Raw genomic sequence first — 19,084 nt, forward strand, 5'->3', positions numbered from 1 at the left:
GTTGGAGCATAATGCAAAACAAAAAGGTTGCTGGTTAGGCCTAAGTGGTGTTACAGTATGGACTTCAGCCATTTACTGTTACTGTGTGTTTTTTTCCAGTTTTTTCATCTTTTAATAATTCAATCTTGTAATAGAAGTGATATTATTCTAAAATATGATTTTGAAATAAATTTAGTTTAGCTTTCAAATTATAGCAATAAAAACATGATCAAGTTAATTTTCCTGTTGTCAATATGTTATTTGAAATTCAAACTCGTTGTATAATTTTTTCAATTTCCAAGTAATGTGTAACAGTAAAACAAAAAGAACAATTCCCCAGTGACCACTTGAAATGAGATGACACCATTTGGGGTATTAAAATTAACACCAGTACAAGTGTAGCTTCTCGTAATGCCAACTAACAGTGTTCCTTTACACCACGTTCCTTACCAAAAATAAACCCCATTTGGGAATTATTTTACTCCCGTACCGGTATTTGTTTTTCAAGTTACACACCAAAAATTGGTGCCATTTAACACCTAAAGCCTTGCCCAAAATAAACACCAATAAATGATAAAATTCTACACCATCGGTGTTATTTTAACACCGACGTTTTAGCAGTGCACCAAACTAATCCGTCAGACTCATACCTCTTGCCTTAAGCTCAGGTGTGAGTTAACGAATCGTCTAAAAATACCACATCACAAACATAAGACAAATGTTCCTTTCCTTTCAAATAGAATATTTATAAGCAATTCAGACACAAAAATAGTACAATGTACTTAAAAAAGTGACCGTCTACAAGCCACCTGCCATTTGATTTGACACCTGCAGCATACGATATTCTAGAAATGGAAACGTGATGGGCCTCGTGACGACTGGAAGAAGGAACATCTGTTCACGGGAAGCAAGCAATGACTAGTTTCATCCTTGCATAAGCCCCTCTTCAAATATTAACAAGCATCGCGAAAATAAGCACTGAACCATTTGCCTTCGATGCTGGAAGCATCAGACACGAGCATCAATGAACTCTCACGATGAACGTGATCTGTCTACAAAACAGCTTCGGGATTCTCATCTCTTCCACTCTAGAACATGAAGTTTTAGGTTACGCTATTTTAAACACTACATTACTTCAAAATTGGGGGCAATTTGTGGCAACTACTGAGGTCGTGAAAAAAGAACGAGAGGTAACGTATTTGTTGATCAGACACAGGTCTACCTAATCCTCCATGTCTCAACGTCTCAGCTATGATGAAAGATACCAGCAGAATTTTACTGTTTATGGGCCCCCAATTTGTTCGGCACACGGTGCTTATAACATTTATCTATACTATCACCGGCTTAGCAATATGTAGCACGTTCGCTGCATACGTTGTTTACCGTATTGTATTAAGCTGTAAACTGAACAGATTTATGAACTGGAGGTAACGGTCCACAAATTTTATTTTATTTTATTTCATTACATTTTCATTTCAGTTTAACATACAATACTGACTAGACTGTTAGCGAAAGAGCGTACGGTACATCTACGGTCCAATTTCTGCGGGATATGCTTTCTGCCGATGTGTGGCAATATTTTTGATATTTAATGATTTCTTAATTCTACAGGCATTGAGGCACAAGCCTTGTGATGGCAGTTGCTCACGTCCCACAAATGCGGGATTTTCACAGTAGTGTGCCTCCAAGAGTTTGCAATGCGTTGAGCAATCACAGTGCAAGATATCTGTCGATCGAATGCGCGTTTCAAAAGGGTCCACAGATTTCACGCACTATGATTGGTCAACGCAATGCAAACTCTTTGATGCGCACCATTGTGAATCCCCCGTATTGCAAACACGTAGCAACCGTCATCTCTGTTTAGGGGATTGTTTCTTGAAGTTGACAGCGCAGGTTTAATATGACTGGATTTCGATTTGTATTGATGTGGCTTGTGGGAAATTGTTTTTGGATACGCTCATCGGAATTTTTTATCAGAAACTGTCATTTTTTGTACATAATGCTTCACTTAAATTTTCAAACGGTATATGAATGCTTGATTAACCAAGCGTAGATTGACGTGAATCTTATAGGTATCAAGATGCATGGCCGCCAGCGACAACACCGAATCTCTGTATTTGCAATAAACCTTTTTAACAGAAACATCTGGAAGATAAGACTGCAATTCTGGATACTCAGTTAATTTTAAATATGAGAGACTGGAGGCGTTGAAGTGCTTTGCAAGAACGTACAGGGATTTCCTGCATCAGCCTGTTAGAAAACCAGTTATCACCAGTTATCAAATAACATAGTGTTTTTATTATTAACTTGAGAGAGAATGCATTTCTTTTAGATTCGAGACTCAGGTACAGTTGTATTATTGGGGACTGCTCACTTAAAAGACAATCGCCGATCCCGAATGACTGTTAAATTTGACGCGTTGATTTCACAGCGAATACACCACGACAGCTTCCAAGTGAGTCGTAAATTGTAAAAAAAAAAAATCCGATCCAACACCCTTGCAGACGCTGCCCTCTTGGGAGGAACAAAGAAGCCAACTTTATTGCTTTCGTTTCGCGCCAAAACTTCCTCCGGCGAAATTACCGTAATCGAAATTGGCAATCCAATAACCGAAGCTGAGAGTGCCGCAGTACGGTTGGGTTCCACCGAGGCATTGTTGAAGAAAACAGACATCAAACAATCTACGAATGGGCGTCGCTATAGATTTCTAAATAAATACACGTTGGATGATTTTTAATAAGGAAATGGGAATGCGTGACTGGTTCTTTATGAATTTTTAGGTAAATTGCAATGAATAATATGGCCATACACCATTGCAATAAGGATCTTGCATAATGTGTGGGGAATTGGATTTGCGCGGATTTTTTTTTAAACATCCGGACCAAAATGTGCACTCGTGTTGAACATCTGCCCATTAACAAGCTTGCCATTTCAACACGAGAAAGCCTACAGTGTTGAAAAACATGAAAAAGATGTAAACCTTAGCCGCCCTGAGACTCTTTGCAAAAGTTACGGGCAAATGTTGACAAGTATAACGATCTTGTCGTTTTCTGTTCATCACTGTTCCTGTTTCGCACTGTGCAACAGTAAATCCGTAATGGGGTAAATCAGGAAAAAGCCTACCGCGAAAACGTAGAAGTCAAATGATGATAACAGCAAATGCTGCTATTTTGGTAAAACAAATTGCACAGTGTTGCCTAATGGATCTATTGGGCAATACATCTTGACTATTTGCTAACCAAAATAAAACGACGTCGTGTAGTGAAGCATGTTCAATGTATACCTATCTGTCGCTAAATTGAATGGACCTCAGTCGTTCCTGACTCTAAGGAGCTCATTAATTTTGTTTCGGCTAACAAACCCAGAACAAAAGGAAACATCCAGTATTTTGATAAATGAAGTTGTTAGAGGAGCTCGTAGAAATTCATGAAATTCAAGTGTGGTAATTCTAGCGGAGTTTTAATGGCTTGCAATTGTACAATTTAGAAGTATGAAACGGCTAACGAGCACATTTTCCTGACCCACGGCGCCAAAATGACAGCACAAACTATAACCTTATGACAAAAGCCAGTGTCCTTGAAAATAAGATGTTTTTTGTCTTCAAAATTCTTTAGAGTTTCACTGATTTTTACACACACATTATGGATCTCATAAATTGCTTCTTCAAAAATATTCCACAGAAAATAATTCATTAGAATCTACAACAGTTGTGTGGTGATGAAATATCTTATGTAAAGGTATTTCCACAACATGATACCGGATTGATGTTGCCGTAGGTTAAGAGCATGACACGTGGGCCTGCCGATTTTTGTCTGTACACCTTTATTATATATGGCTTGCCTGAACAATTTCTTGGATGGGGCACCGTAAGTATTTTACAAGTTTATTTTCTAATTAAATCCTCGATCGGTGCTACATCTAAGACTGAACAGTAAAGGCAGGCATGGAATATTTTGCGGGGGATTTGAGGGGAGGGGAATTGAGGCAGGTTTTTATGTAACCTTTTATTGCCTTTTTGAGGGTCGTGTCTACATTTTTGGTCCCAAAAATCGTCTTTCGTTCATTATTTTTGGAAAAACATTTTAGGTCCTGTTCGAGGCGAGCCGCTGCCCCAATTCATGTCCGCCTTTGATTTTGACTTTGTACTCTGACGAACAGTAACAGAAATTTAAATATACACGTGCAAGTAACTGTACGCTAAATGCACTTGCCATTACGTAGGCCTACATAACATTGGAGGTTCTGGCCGCTGAATTAACCGCTGATACCCGATCCATCCCCTAACTGTGGTTTCAAAAGGATCTCATAGTCTCAGCATGTTAATTTAATATTACTGACAGGTTTTAATTTATCCATGTGCAAAACAAAATGACGTCGTTACCATCCTAGCAGTTAACGTCGGACTTTCTTAGCGTATCTACAGGGAACAAGACAATTATGGCAGCATCATGGCAAAGTCTATAGAATAATCCACGACCAGGGGCCATCCTGTTCCACGCAGGTAGTATATAATAAATACATTTCTTTCAGACAAACAGGTAGACATCAGGGAGACTATCAAGGTTCATGGACCATCTACTTGTCAAAAATTAATGCGCGCTCCACTCAAGTTAAAACCCTTGCGTAAGTGTGATGACCTCGCAGGAATGGCGTCACCTCGGATTTGTAGAGTGAGGATTGCAGTGGATTGTTCGCTGTCTATTAACTGCAGGGTGAACTGAAGTTAATGTTTCGTGTCCGCAGATTCGTCTTTTTGAATGGAACCATTAAGTAAGAGTTGTTCTTAGATATAAATGGTCTGTAAGTTTCGGCAACGTTATCAAGTATGGGCATACATGTATATAAAATAATTACTGTTGGACAATGTGCAAAGCCGAATTTCGAATACGAGGCTATGACCGGTTGAATATGCCAATTACATTTGTAAAAGTACCGGTGAAGTTATACTCATGCCTTCAACATTCATTTTTCATCACCTTTTCCCAACCTTCTTCTTACAACTGTTGTTGCATTCATGGGCCAAGGCACAGTAGTCTTTATGTGCCCGACTGGTGATATTTTGTTACACATAGCAAAGTATAAACTTAATACATGGTAGACATTACAGAGAATTTGAATATTATGGTTAATATTATTAGGAAGCAAAGTAAAGATAATAATTAGTTAATAATTGGACAATAATTGGTTGGTGTCAAATGATTATCAAATATAATATTGAACTATTTTTTATCCATACAAAGGCAAACATGAGACATGCGATCAAAAAGTTACAAAGTGAAAATAATTTCACACATCAAATTTGATAAATGTAAATTTTCCGAGGATTATAAAAGGGGTAAATCGTAGTAAAAAATATTATACTTTGATAGTTTCATCTCATAATCATTAGATAAAAGATTGAATTATTTCATTTGATAGGCCTACTCCTAACATAACAAAAAATTACCCCTTCACCCAAAACCACTGTGGTATATAGCTCGAAAACACTACTCGGTGTCAGTGACTGGCAAAAACATAAAGAGTACTGTTCGGCAAATGGGGATGACTTATGTCACCAACAATGTATTTTTTTCTGTGGCCAGTAAACTTTCTTGCAACCCAAGGGCTTGCGTTGCAAAGGATTGTGCTACATTTCTTTTTCAGCGTGGCACATTTTCTTCTATGTAAATCTGATTTATGGTGAGCTTAAATTCAGATATTGCTGCACTCGGTTTTACTGTAAGGAATATCATGGTTAATATTATCATATTATAATAATTCCTTTTTCTAAGACCTATGAAAGTGCTGTCTGTTATTGAAACGTGACTTATATTCTTCAGATCACGTCTCAAATGTTTTGCAATTCCGACAGTAATCGAAAGTCTTTGCCCAAGCAAAGATTTTTCAGTTTTGTATCCATTACACAATTGTTTTATCAATAGGCGCATTTCCTTAATTTCGAAAAATCAGCAATGTTACATGGACGTTAAGTTGTCCTGAAAAATTTGTGTGAACCATGTCCTTCTTTGATCGAAGAATCTATACGTGACTTCTGGCTTGCTTATTTCAACACCATTCCAGACTCTCGTGTCCCATCCACATAATCCACATACAAAAATTTAAAACCATCCTATTCACCATGTTAGTTCCTGTTCACCACTAACAAAATGTGAACAGCAAATGAATTATTTGTAATTTAAGAAATGATCAAAGGTTGCAATTTCCCCAAGAATGTAAAGCCTTTTTCATGAATGTTTCAGTTGGTCTTGACGGGAACAAGAACGGTTTGCAACGACCTTCAAGACGAAGAGGCGAATCGGTGGCAGAAATGTCGGATCCATCGCCCTCTGCATTTCCAGGTTTTAATTTAAATTTTAAGGAATAACTTACACTTAAAATTTAATGATACATAAAAGCATGGAAACATACATGCCTTCATGTAATTTCGAGTGAGGTGTACGTTACGAATTTTCGGCAGATAAACAAGCAATATCGCGAATTTTGACGTAAACAGCTTCGAACGCCATTTTCTCGGGACTTGGTTATAATGCCTCTGTGGACGGATTCCCGACTTCGTGAAAGCCTAATGATGTATACACCTTGAAATAATTTGTATATATGCAAAGAGTCACTCGTGCATGTTAATTTCTCTGAAACATCGAACATCCAACCAAAACTCACAAAATCAGTACTGCATTATTAACATCCACAGACCAAAAATACTTCCTATGAAAGCATATGGACTGTCAAATATCCAACATTGAACTAAAAACCTACACTATTGAAAACCGACGCGAACGTCGGATATTCAAACGAACCTATCTTCGTATTTGTGAGTGTAAACTATCATAACTGAACTGACACAATCATTGTACAAACAATTATTGATTCATGAAAAGACTTTTCTTTCCAGACTCTGGTTCTAGTTCTATTCTGCGCAAGCACCTCCTCAGTGGTTATCACGCAAAAGTCGGAGTGAGGGACATAGTGGTTAAATTTTAAAGCAAGCTTTTAGTACAAGGTTGAAAAGGTCCAGATGTTCAATCCTACTTTTGAATGTCTTGACATCAGGAATAGATCGTATGCTAGGTGGTTTTCCATTATTGTCCTTGGATAAAGAGAGTATTGATAACACAGTTTGTTGAAGTTTGGGGGATTAATGATGTGGGGGTCCAGTATTGTGTCTTGTTGCGTAGGTATTGGTTCCACCAGGTGCTGGCAGATTTGATGGCGTAATATTGTGCATTTCCTTGTAAACTACAGTGAGTCGAAGTCAAATTCTGCGGAGCTCCAGAGTGTCCCATTTTAGAGAATTCATCATGTTATTTACGCTTGAGATCCGTTTGTAGTCATCACAAACGAAGCAGGCTGCCCCAAGTTGTACTTTCTCCAGGGTGATCTTATTGTTATTGTGGGAAAGGATCCCATGTAGCCCCTCAGAATAATTTCGTTCGGTTGAGCGGGGTAGCGAATATGAACGAAATTAAGTTCTTACTGTGAATATATCACTCTGCGTCCCGGAAGTGCACTGAACTGTGAGTCTTGGGTATATACATGTAAGTCAGGGTGTAGCAAAAATGTACCATCTGCGGTCCGACAGGCAAACACTTCTTCCATCATAGCAACTTATTCTTATTATTTGCAAGGCTTTTTTCCCATTTTTTTCCAAAAGGTTTTTCCCACTGGGTTTTTTCCAGCAGGTTCTTCCCAACGGGGTTTTCCAACCTACAAATAATATGAATGAAGTTGTGATGCTGATGGAAATAGCCATTGTATTTATATATCAATTATTTATCACAAGCTTTTAATTCACTTGTCATGAACCACGGTCCATCCTATTTCAGTATAAGTATAGTATTAATTTTTAAAAAAGGTAAGTATTAAACGATAACGATTGCACGTCTCCCACTTAGTAATGCGTCGTAACATTACACTGGAATGTCTGGATTGTAAGGACAGTCTATGGTATTAGTCAGAGATCTATAAGAAGTGTAATTATAACGATATCAGATCCTTTAGGTCACAGTGAGGAGTTTTCCATAATTCTGAATATCAATTAAACGAAAGAAGTAATGAGTAAAAGGGATTGGTATGCCTGTCGGTCGCCCTCCCAGAGTTGCAACCTAAGTGTCATTGACTCATTAAGAATCCAGTTTGGGTCTGACAAGGGCCTTGTAGGCATTCTATTTGACCGATTTACAACAAGCACGAAGATTTCTTTTGAGGAGACCAGGAGTTCTGTTTGCTTTGCTAGACATTTGGTTAATATTCCTTGCCCAGCTTAGTTAAACTCCAAGATATGGATGATGGTCGGTTGCTAGCGGAGTATGATTACCCATATTGATGTGCATCATCTGTCTGTTCACACAGCTGAATTAAACTCTGTCGTTAAGATTTTAATGGGGAAATGCGGAATCCTGCATAGCGTCTGTGAGATGAAATACGATCTGATCTGTGAGATGAAATACGATACGGTTTTTGGGCAAAAACCTCTCGTCGCCTGTAATTGGCAAAGTATTAATCGGGGTACCGCAGAAGCAGACAGAAGTGTCTACCATATTAGATTCAACAATATTAACACATACAATGATCTTTTTCTTATGACGTTTGTCGATCAATTTACTCAGCTAAGACCGCCTGGTTTGCTTTACTTTCAAAGCAGATGTAGCCACCTTTCATGCGGGAATTCGGAGACCGAGAGAATTAATATAAGTGGGTAAAATCTGGAAGTCTGGCGCAACATTGACGAAAGAAGGTCGTTTCAGATGTGTCATGTGCTAGATTTTTTTTAAGTTGATGGAATCAACTCGTGTTAGTGTGTTTTAATGTATGTAAATTTCTGGAAGTATATTGATACAATTTCTGTCACGATTTTTACTTTTCTGTTTGCGCCAACTTTCTCGGTGCACCGTACGCAAGTTTCGAAATAACTTTGTGGTTTTTACATAGATTTGTGTTCATTCCTAAGATGTTATGACATTGAAAATCCTTCAGTTATTTTACTTTCTATACTCTCTCTCTCTCTCTCTCTCTCTCTCTCTCTCTCTCTCTCTCTCTCTCTCTCTCTCTCTCTCTCTCTCTCTCTCTCTCTCTCTCTCTCTCTCTCTCTCTCTCTCTCTCTCTCTCTCTCTCTCTCTCTCTCTCTCTCTCTCTCTCTCATTCAAACGCTTCAGGCCTACAATCGGGGATTTGTTTCGGAGACAAAGCCTGAGACGGAAACAAAGTTGAGTATTGGAAAACGGCCGAGATTTCAGTGACCCTTAGCGCTACGAGAATCGCAGCCTACGCTAAAATTTGAGTGCTAATATATATAATAATAAGGAACATTTACATTGCACTGACACTATTCCAATATACTCACCTGCGCATAACAATACCCATCACTAGCAGAGATGAAAATCAGGTGTTGGAAAAAGCTTCAATGACATACAAAAAACAGGCCGACTGGGGTCGTTCGAGTGTAACTTAATAGCGCATAGGCATACTCATTGTTACAAGCCGCTGACTACAGGCCGAACTATAGTTTGCGCCCGAGCTTGCCCTCTTATTTCATGCTGTAGTCACATTGTTTCTTTATATTGTAATTGTGATTTATGTATGGAAAACAAACCAAGCCAAACCAATATTTCAAGTATTACGCCGTCACTCAGTACGGTACCTTTTCTTTTTCAAAGAAATTAAGGAGTGAACTTTTTTGCCCTGGGAATTTGGACCGCTCATTTTCTCAAGGTGGGCACTCAGTGGGTTCGGTTACAGTTAAAACACTGACCAAGGTGGACTTTCACCAGATTTTTCCCTTCTCTAATCTCTGAGCGAGGGCGGCACACGAGAGCCACAGGCCGCTGGAGGGAGGGGTGTCCGCATGACCCCTCCCCTCAATCAAGCCACTATAAACGATATAAAAACTTCGTCCAGAATCAGAAAACTCCAACTGTACTTTAGCATATTATTGTATTTTAATGTAACGCTTTAAACGGCAAGTACAAAAATTCGTCTTGTCGAACCATTGCTCAATCTGTGAACTGAACTGTGGAACATGTTTTGAGCGTTTTAATATTCTCTTCAATTTAAGAAAAATTATATCTGTAGGGGGGGTAAGACTCTTGGTGAAAAGTGCACTTTGTAAAATAATGGCCAAATACTTCGTGCTTTACCTTGCAAGTAATGTTTTTAATAATGAAAACACCACCAAGAATTAAGAAAAGCAAAAATAAAAGAAAATATGGAGGCTAGACACAATTTTTAGCCCTATGCAGGATGACGCTTCAGTCACTGAGGGTTTAACCTTAATACCCTTTCCCGTTGGTCTACGTACCTGTATGTGCAAACATATGGAGCTTACCGAGTGGGTTGTCAGGGTTGTCCGCAGGATCGTGATAAACCTTGACAAGGAAAATCAGCAGGATTATAAAGATGACGGAAGTGTTGAAGTAGGACACGTAGAACGTGGCGCCTAGGCCCCCAATGAAAGTGTAGGCGCCGATCACAGCCGCTAATGTCATCGCGGCCAGTTCGAGACTTAGGCCGTCCACGAGGGTCGTCAAAACAGCACAACCTCCTTGAAGAGAGAACATGAAACAGACAAAGAAAGCGAATGGATAACATTTCAAAAGCAATCAGCTTATCATTCTGATTGATGAAACACTTTTAGTCAGAAAATAAAGCTTTAAATGTCTTCAATGATATGATGGGTTAAAAGGCTCCCGTTATTTATCCACAAAACAAGACAGGATCCACTATTGCCTATTCGGGCTGATTTTGCCTCTATCAGTACAGCAATGTCGGGTTTTTATATAAACTTTCCATCAACAAAGACACCTTCATGTTACAGGTCATAATGTATAATGCACTCGATCCAGCGATTAATTTGCATTGGTATCACTGTTTCAACCCCTGCAAATCTGTAACCACTTTGCCCAGTACGGTCAAAGAAAAACAGAGAAAGTCGCCCAAATTTTAAAATAACGGTGTCAAAATGTGAGACAGGCACATTTCCAAGCTGTAGCCCACTCGAGTAAACACTATTGGCAATTAAGGCAGTGATATTTGAAAAGTGCATGAGTTGGAATTATTTTATTTAGGATAAAGGCTGAACAGTTTCTGGTCAGGGCCGGAAGGGACGGTACCAGTATAGGAACAGTGTAAAGTACGAAATATTTAAGGGCCGACGAAAAGTTGAAGGTCTATAAAAATGATTTTGTTCTACAAAACACGAACAGCTACACATTCACGCACACAGAGTAGAAAGTTTCAACGTCGCTGTCACAGTTTGGAAAAGCTTCAAACTGGATTGCTTACTCCATGGATCATAACAAAATGCGAGGCGGTAATGTTAATCAGCAGCATAAAAGTGGTGTTTGTATATACGCTGGAGCGCGTAATTATTATTTTCCTAGGAAGGTTAGGGGTAAGTACAAAGTGCGTATCTGAACCCTCGTACATGCGTTTTGCCGTAGGAAGATTTGGGGCAATAAATGGGGTGGACGAACCTTTAGGTATATTATACAACAAAATTGCTCTCTCGGCCAGTTGCCCGGTATTTTTTTGGAAGAGGGACACAGAAGAAGTTACAACTCTTCACTTCAAAGTGTTCCATGATCATCGCCGCGCGGTCAGACGAACCATAGTAAACATTTCAAAAATGCCTGATTAGTGCCTGCAGCTTAGCCGGACAAGTGGGGCCCGTAAAATATATTTGTGGAGTGTTCTTTGCAATTAGCTACACCTTGTCGCTGTGACCAGGAAATAGAGAAAAAAATCTCTGACATTAGATTTACTTCTGCCATCGTGAATAAACTTTTTCTAAATTTTTGATACACTGTTCCATTATTCATGCAATGTTTGTAATTTTGTCACTCCAAGACACCAGTTTTCAACGTCTTTGTACGAATTTGTCTAAGACTGGCCAACAACATGTTGACCACCACTGCACAGTTAAGTTAATTTAACGAACAAAGTGCGCTATTTCATTACAAGGAGTGATCATGAGATCTCATAAGATACCTTTTTGGTATGAATTCCGTATTAAAAATGATTCAAATAAAACACAAAATCTTATAAACAACTTGGTTATTTACTCCCAAAATAAGTCCAGATAAAAGCGTTCGATAAGGGCAATAAATGCACATGAATACTACAGGAACACAGCCTAATACAAGCAACTGCGCAAGCATTAAGTTTGATGTTGTCAGATCATACCAAGCACCAAATAAGGCGTGAATATTTAATTTCCTTTAGTTCAGTACACCAAGTTTTAAAAGTGCAGATTACCAGTGAAAAATTGCTGCGTTAACCACGCCTATAAATGATACTTGCCCCTGACCCTCATTGGAAAAAATATACGGGGCAGCAGTAAAGTCGATGGAACACTGGTGCCCGAAGCATAGGGAACACGCATCCCGCTTTGCTTTGGGGTTGGTATTTCAAATGACCTTAATTGAATTTGACATCTGTTTGAAATCTGCTTCAGAAGCTTAGTAGTACACACGACTACATGACTATCCTTCCGGCATCGACCGTCAATCATCGTCATCACCGCGGGTACTGCCGCTTGAATTAATTTCTATTTACATTTTCTTCAATCTGCTTATGCTTAAATTGTTACTTCAATTTTATGGAAATTATAATGGTGTTTAAAGGTAGCAAAACTTCCCATTTAAAATTGTGCAAGAATTTCTTGATCAGCTTCTTTATGGTTGCTATCTTCATACTTTTCAACAATTCGTTTGACTATAGTTGTAAGGTAAAATTGTATTTTTTGTCCGTCAATTTCTCTTTCCTTAATTCTATTTCCTTAACAGCGTGTCACGAAACCAATTTTTTAACTATATTTTTTATTGATCGGTCGTAGTCGTCTTACGTCCAGTGGTCACAGTCACAAAAAGGGTTAAAGGCGTGATTTTAGTGATATTAATATCCAGCATTTTATCCAAGAAATGCTGCGCATGGAAGGGCGTTCTGCTTCCGACAGTGTTTTCTGTTTCGGGCATAGCTGAGATATTGCCGGTGTGATTTTCAAAGCTAGGCCAATTCTTTGCAGGCCGATTTTTGCTGTGATGGTTTGAATCAATTTTCTTATACCATCATGCCGTTTGCAAAAGCTGCATATTCTGTAATTCGTATGCTGTGAAGGCCATGCACAGGCACCTTCCCGATCATTTAATGAATTATTGTTAATATTTGCAATTCCCGAATAATGACAATATTATTGAAAATTCTTGGTGAATAATTGGTTGAGTTTGTGCGAGTGTATTGAAATATTTTCCCCGATCTGATTTGGATGATGGAATTGAGCTGTACAAGATACGTTATGTTATGGCCTCGTAGCTCTACACGACTCCATCAGTCCGTTATTTGTGTAGGAAACGGACTACAAACGAAGTTGGATAAATATTATAGATCGCCAGTTTCATCATTGTAATTCTTTCTGTCGACAGTGGGAACGAATGTACTCAGACTTTGGACGGTTTTTTGTGCATTGTCTAACGTAGAATTGAATTAAGCACTAAATGTGAAATGATGATGATCAACTGACGAGGAGAGGGTCGAAGTCAACAGCAATTCCCCAGCCCACACTCGCAGTAGAAGACTACACGAGTCTAGGAGTACCCTTGTTTGGTTTGATGCAGTGATCTGAGACGCTCGGAGACCACGCCTTAGTTTAAGACCGCGAAAGCAAGCATTCAGCATCTTATGACGTATGTTGGGCTTGCCTGGAAATTCGTCACAGCTAGGTGACAGGAGGGGGATCATGAACTAAACTGTGTATACCCAGCAAGAAATGAGACCGAGGGGTACCCCCCCCAACATGTCCAATCCCTATACACATTCCAGACTATTGTTACTTAACACATCCCCCAAGATGTCTGAAAGGAATTCCCCAGATTCCTGCCAGACAATGACCAACACAAAGCGGGGGGGGGGTTCTCTTCGTCTCATACCTCGCTGCATATGAAACTGTGCAATGCATGCTGTGCACATATGCTGAATTCTAGGAACGAATTGTGACAGGTGGGAGCATCGTGAACTAAACTGTGCAATGCATGCTGTGCACATATGCTGAATTCTAGGAACGAATTGTGACAGGTGGGAGTATCACGAACTAAACTGTGCGGTGCTGTGCAAATTTGCTGAATTCTAAGAAAGAATAGACTCAGTGAAAAGGGACCATCTGCATTAGCAAGTACCTCGATTTGTGCTGAATTGCGAAAGCCTAGTTAGTTATAACTTATCTTAACTGAAATAGCCGTTCTCAGTATTGCTCCTATAACGTACATAGATCTGCCACATGAATAATTTATTATGAACTTGGTTGAATTAGGATGTGAACGGCATCATTGGTGACGAACGAGTGACCAGTAAAAGAAATATAGTTTTTTGCTTTGCCTGCTGTAGGCAGTTTTGCTTGATTTGCATATTTGGCGTGCCCCTACAATGCCGTACCCACACCTTGTGATTCACGGAATCACTCAACCTTATCCCTATATAACTTGAACGGCCCTCCGGCTTAACCATTCAGGTGAAGTCACAGAAATCGAGCAACTGAGTAGATTTTTTACCTGTTTCATTTCCCGTGGTCTCCAATTGCTAAAGCCCATCCCCGTCCACCCCAAGGAGTTCGTACACCATTCTTTTCCTCGTTGAGGTTTTCTTTTCTTTCCGAAATCCTTTCTCTTTTATTCTCAGGCATGCCAGCTTTTGAGTCGTGTTTCTCCTGCGGCATGTCAAAGCGAACACCAAGCCCAGCTGTCCCTTTCTCCGCTTACAAATCTTTCACCTGGCAGGCACTGTCTTTTCAAATAGCCTTGTCAAGCCAACCCAGAATCGCTTCCGCAGAGTCTTTCGACACAGGCAGGAAAAACAACGGCCTATCGGTCTGCCCCAGATCAGAGTACACAGAGCCACTATCTGCGAGAAATTGGACGAGGTATTGACGTCTTGTCCATGTAGATCCTCGAAATCGTCATATTTTCATTCTGATGATCTACCAGTTAGAGGAAGGTTGAGACAACGTATTAAATTTTGGCGTGACATAGGTACTCCGGGTATGATGTTGTCAATCGTTGAAAATGGCTTTGTAATTCCTTTCGTAGAAGAACTCCCGGCGTTTTTTCTCCGTAATAACGAATCTGCTTTAAGTGAGGCCGCTTTCGTGACAGATTCTGTATTAGAATTGTTGGCTTCTAACCACATTGTAGAGAAAACCCATCCTTCCTATGTCGTCAGCTCTTTATCCATTTCATGTTCAGCATCAAAGAAAAACAGGCTCATCCTTGATCTCAGTGTTCTCAATACTTACATTTCTAAGAAACACTTTAAATTAGATGACTGGAAGTTAGGTATTCAATATCTTTCGTCCAATGCCCTCATGGTATCTTCTGATTTAAAGTCGGGCTGCCACCATTTCGACATGGCTTCTGTCTCCCACCGATATTTTAGGTTTTACTTGGAGCATTAACGGGGTAGACAGATACTTTGAATTTACCGTATTGCCATTTGGGCTAACAACTGCCCCTTACATATTCAATAAAGCTCTCAAACCATTAGTTTTTCACTGACGGTCCTGTGGTATTCTGATAGCTCTCTATCTGGATGACGATTTTATTGTCGATCCACGTTCCAAAGCACTCTTCTGACCATTCTCAGATAGCTTTAGGTATCGCTAACCACGTACGCTCTGATCTCCTAGAGGCACGTTTTGTATACAACATATCCAAGAGCATTTGGAATCCTGCATCTTCCATCGATTGGCCGGGTATGAGATAGGATACCACACAGGGTACGCTGCAGGTACTTAGGACGTAGGACTGATAAAATTTAAGGCATCTATAGAGTTCCTGTTCAATCAATTTTCGTCTCTAACTATTAGGGACTTGCATTCATTTGTACCCTGTAAAAAAAAACGTTTGGAGTTTAAACACTTTTTTGTCCCCACTTTCTCCACACGTTTAACCTATTACATGTTTATTAAAATGTGTTTAGGAATGTGCTTAAAACGCTAAACGCTTTTCCGTGGTACATGTTTAACTTTTTGAAATCCGTTAGCATTTCAACACATTTCTAAACGCATAACGCTAAACACGTCGCGGTTAAACATGTCAAAAAAGTGGGCACAAAAAATGTGTTTAAACTCTAAGCGTTGTTTGTACAGTAGGCCAAATCATTTCCTTGTCACCCTTGGTCGGCAATATTACAAGGTTGGTGACTCGTAATTATCAGACGATAATCGCTGCCGCCTCCGATGAAAGTGATCCATTTGTCCCTTCAAATGCCTGCTTATCTGAGCTTAAGTTTTAGAGAGATAACGTCCAACATTTTAATGTCCGTTTCCTTTTTGCCCATCAGGTTGTAAATAGAATAATTTGTTCGGATGCTAGTTCAACCGGCGCGGGAGCTATAACCTGCAATGACGTCCACACTGCCCACAAGCTGTGGTCTCCGGCAGAATCAAAACAGAGTTCAACTTGGTATGAGCTCGAGCCTATTCGATTCGCCCTGCTCTCTTTTCTTCCCTTAATTCGTGCTTCTGAGTTAGAATCACTCACCGACAGTCTATGTGCAGCCAGGATTATCAAACCTGGCAGCATGAAGCCACACCTTCACAACTTGGCTGTGGATATTTTTTTGTATTTGTCTCGGCAATTCTATTCGCCTTAATGTTGAGTGGGTTCCTAGGACCATAAACAATCAAGCCGATTTTTTCAGCAGAATAATTGACACAGATGACTTGGTCTCTTTCAGACGAATTCTTCACGTTGATTAACTCTTGCTGGGGTCCATTTACGATCGACTGCTTCGCTACCTTTTATAATTCTAAATTGCCTCAATTTTATTCTCGTTCTTGGAACCCACATTCATCAGGCATAGACGCTTTCGCTTACAGCTGGCATAGCGAAAATGTATTATTGGTTCCCCCGTAGTCATGATTCCATCCACCCTCAAGCACATGTATCACTGCCGATCCTGGTGTTCTTACATTTCCATGGTGGCCTTCCCAACCATTTTGGCCTTTGCTGTGGTCGCATCACCGCGCCTGGATTAAGGACTTCTTTACTCAATTGGGTTCTCGTGAGCTTAAACACAGTAGAAATGGAAATAGTCTCTTTGGGTCAAATAATTTCGATGGCTTCATAGCATTAGCATATATAGATTTCGAGTTGGTGTAACAGCTTTATTGGATTTGTACTTTATTATCAAGATTCCCACACTTATCTAAATTTTCCTCCTTCTCGTGTGCATACAAATCGTTCGCAACCATTCCTTCTGGCGTGATTTTCCATGTTAGTTTCAAGCACAGAAGGAGTCTATCCAGCTGGATACGATTTTTGCTAAATCGGAGAGTACGGTGTCGTCTTATCTCTACGAAACTCGTCAATTTCTGTTCTGGTTAGATTCGCAATGTATTGCCCCGGTGTTGCCAATTTCTGAACAAGACCTGGCATCCTATTTGTCCCGAACAAAATCGAAATTGAATTCTGATAGTGTTTTGATTTCCACCGCCGCCGCATTGCGGTGGTTTCATTCCCTAATCAATTCCAAAAGCAATCCACTTGATTCACCCATCATATAAGACACTGTCTTTTCTGCGACCTCCACCATCATCCTTTACAAAACACCTAATTTTTCTCACTCAGGTCAAAGCAATTGTCGATCTGTTTGCAGGTCCGGGGCTTCGCTATTAGATCTTAGATCTGCCCGTTACGTCTCAAGTACGACATAACGAGATGGCCGGTATGAAAGCCAATCATTTAACTGAGATTAGTTGCGATGACAAAAAGGGTATTTCCATCTTCAACTTTTTGTGTGACACTTTGGATAATTATTCACCCGTCACAATTTTGCGTCGATATCTAAGCGAATCTGGTATACAGTTTGGTCAGGACAAATACTTCTTCACTCCTGTTACATTTTTGTCTGGCTCAAAAACGTACAAAGTTAAGACTGACAGGCCCTTAAGTTACACTAGGTGCCGAGAATTATTTCTTGAGGCCTTAAGGCGCATAGGTGTAAATGATCCTAAGGGATACAGCCTACACAGCCTGCGATCTGGTGGAGCTTCTTATCTTGAAAACAAATATGTTCCTGAAGCTTTAATTATGCAACATGGTCGATAGAAGACCACTGAGGCAAAAAATAGATGTATCAGGTGGAATACTAAAGAAAGATTAGATTTGTCACTTGCACTTTTTAGGGAGTAATCGCTGATAAAATATTTCATAGCTCTGCAAGTATCCCTGGCCACAGCTTTCTATGTGTAAAAAGGCTAATTTTTTAGCCGGTTAGCGTTCTGTTTCCACATATGAGGAAGTGATGATTAAGAAAGCAGATGAATAATCCATTGTTAAAAAAGCTTCAAGTCAGTCATCGTTTGTTTCGCTTTGTTTGTGTATGTATGTTTGGATCAGACGATTTGATTAATGCAGGCTTAAATTGGATGTATAGCGAAGTATGGATCAGATGATCCAAGACGGTCAGATGACCATTTAGTGGATGTTAAGAAGAAGAGAGGAAAAGAGTGTTAAGAAAGTGAGAAAAAGTCCCCTGTATCATAATTTGGTAAGCTCGGTATTCGTGACACACCACTATCCCATGCTGAATAAATACACCTGGAAGTACAACCCATTGCCTCTCTCTCCTTTGTATGGCGGTCCATAACACTAAACTGCTTTTCGTGCGTATGGGCGTAGCGAAGTAGCACGAAATTTTGTTGAGTAGAGACACAAGGTGTGTATTTATATTAGATTAACTCATTTCCAAGTTACTATAGACACAAAGTGTGTGATGATAACTGATTAACTAATTGTCTTACTTAAGACAGTGCGCACCTGTCTGTTTATTACCTTAAATTGTGATTCGTTCCTAGGAAATAAATTGTAAATGTATTTTAATTTCTATATTTAACCTTGCGGCGAACTTTCTTTCTCTGGCAATATTACGTGAATTTACGCAAGTTTTCCCCTCCACGTAGGAAAAAAATATTATTCTTGGGTAATTCTGACACAGAGGTCAAAAAAGCAGTTATTTCTTGTTTAAACTGCATGGTAACAATCGGTCCGGATTCCAATGATTAAAGCAACATTAGCAATGATTTTCTTTTCTAACAGACAATCATTTGTCCCAGGACTCA

At 39.6% G+C, this 19,084-nt stretch overlaps 1 protein-coding gene and 2 pseudogenes across 1 annotated transcript in view; 2 read left to right on the forward strand and 1 right to left on the reverse strand.

Moving 5' to 3' along the window:
- The window catches only part of LOC110976066 (uncharacterized), a 65,026-nt gene that overhangs the window by 22,621 nt on the left and 23,321 nt on the right, over nt 1-19,084 (reverse strand). Inside the window, exon 4 of the mRNA XM_022229029.2 lies at nt 10,301-10,516. Within this exon, the coding sequence (XP_022084721.1) occupies nt 10,301-10,516 (216 nt within the window). The remainder of the gene's footprint in view (nt 1-10,300; nt 10,517-19,084) is intronic.
- On the forward strand, nt 14,392-17,262 carry LOC147798305 (uncharacterized; annotated as a pseudogene).
- LOC147798306 (uncharacterized) lies at nt 17,204-19,075 on the forward strand (annotated as a pseudogene).

Source organism: Acanthaster planci, linkage group LG08 (genome assembly GCF_054643075.1).
Source record: "Acanthaster planci isolate LZ-2023a linkage group LG08, COTS_SCS, whole genome shotgun sequence".
NCBI classification, from domain to species: domain Eukaryota; kingdom Metazoa; phylum Echinodermata; class Asteroidea; order Valvatida; family Acanthasteridae; genus Acanthaster; species Acanthaster planci.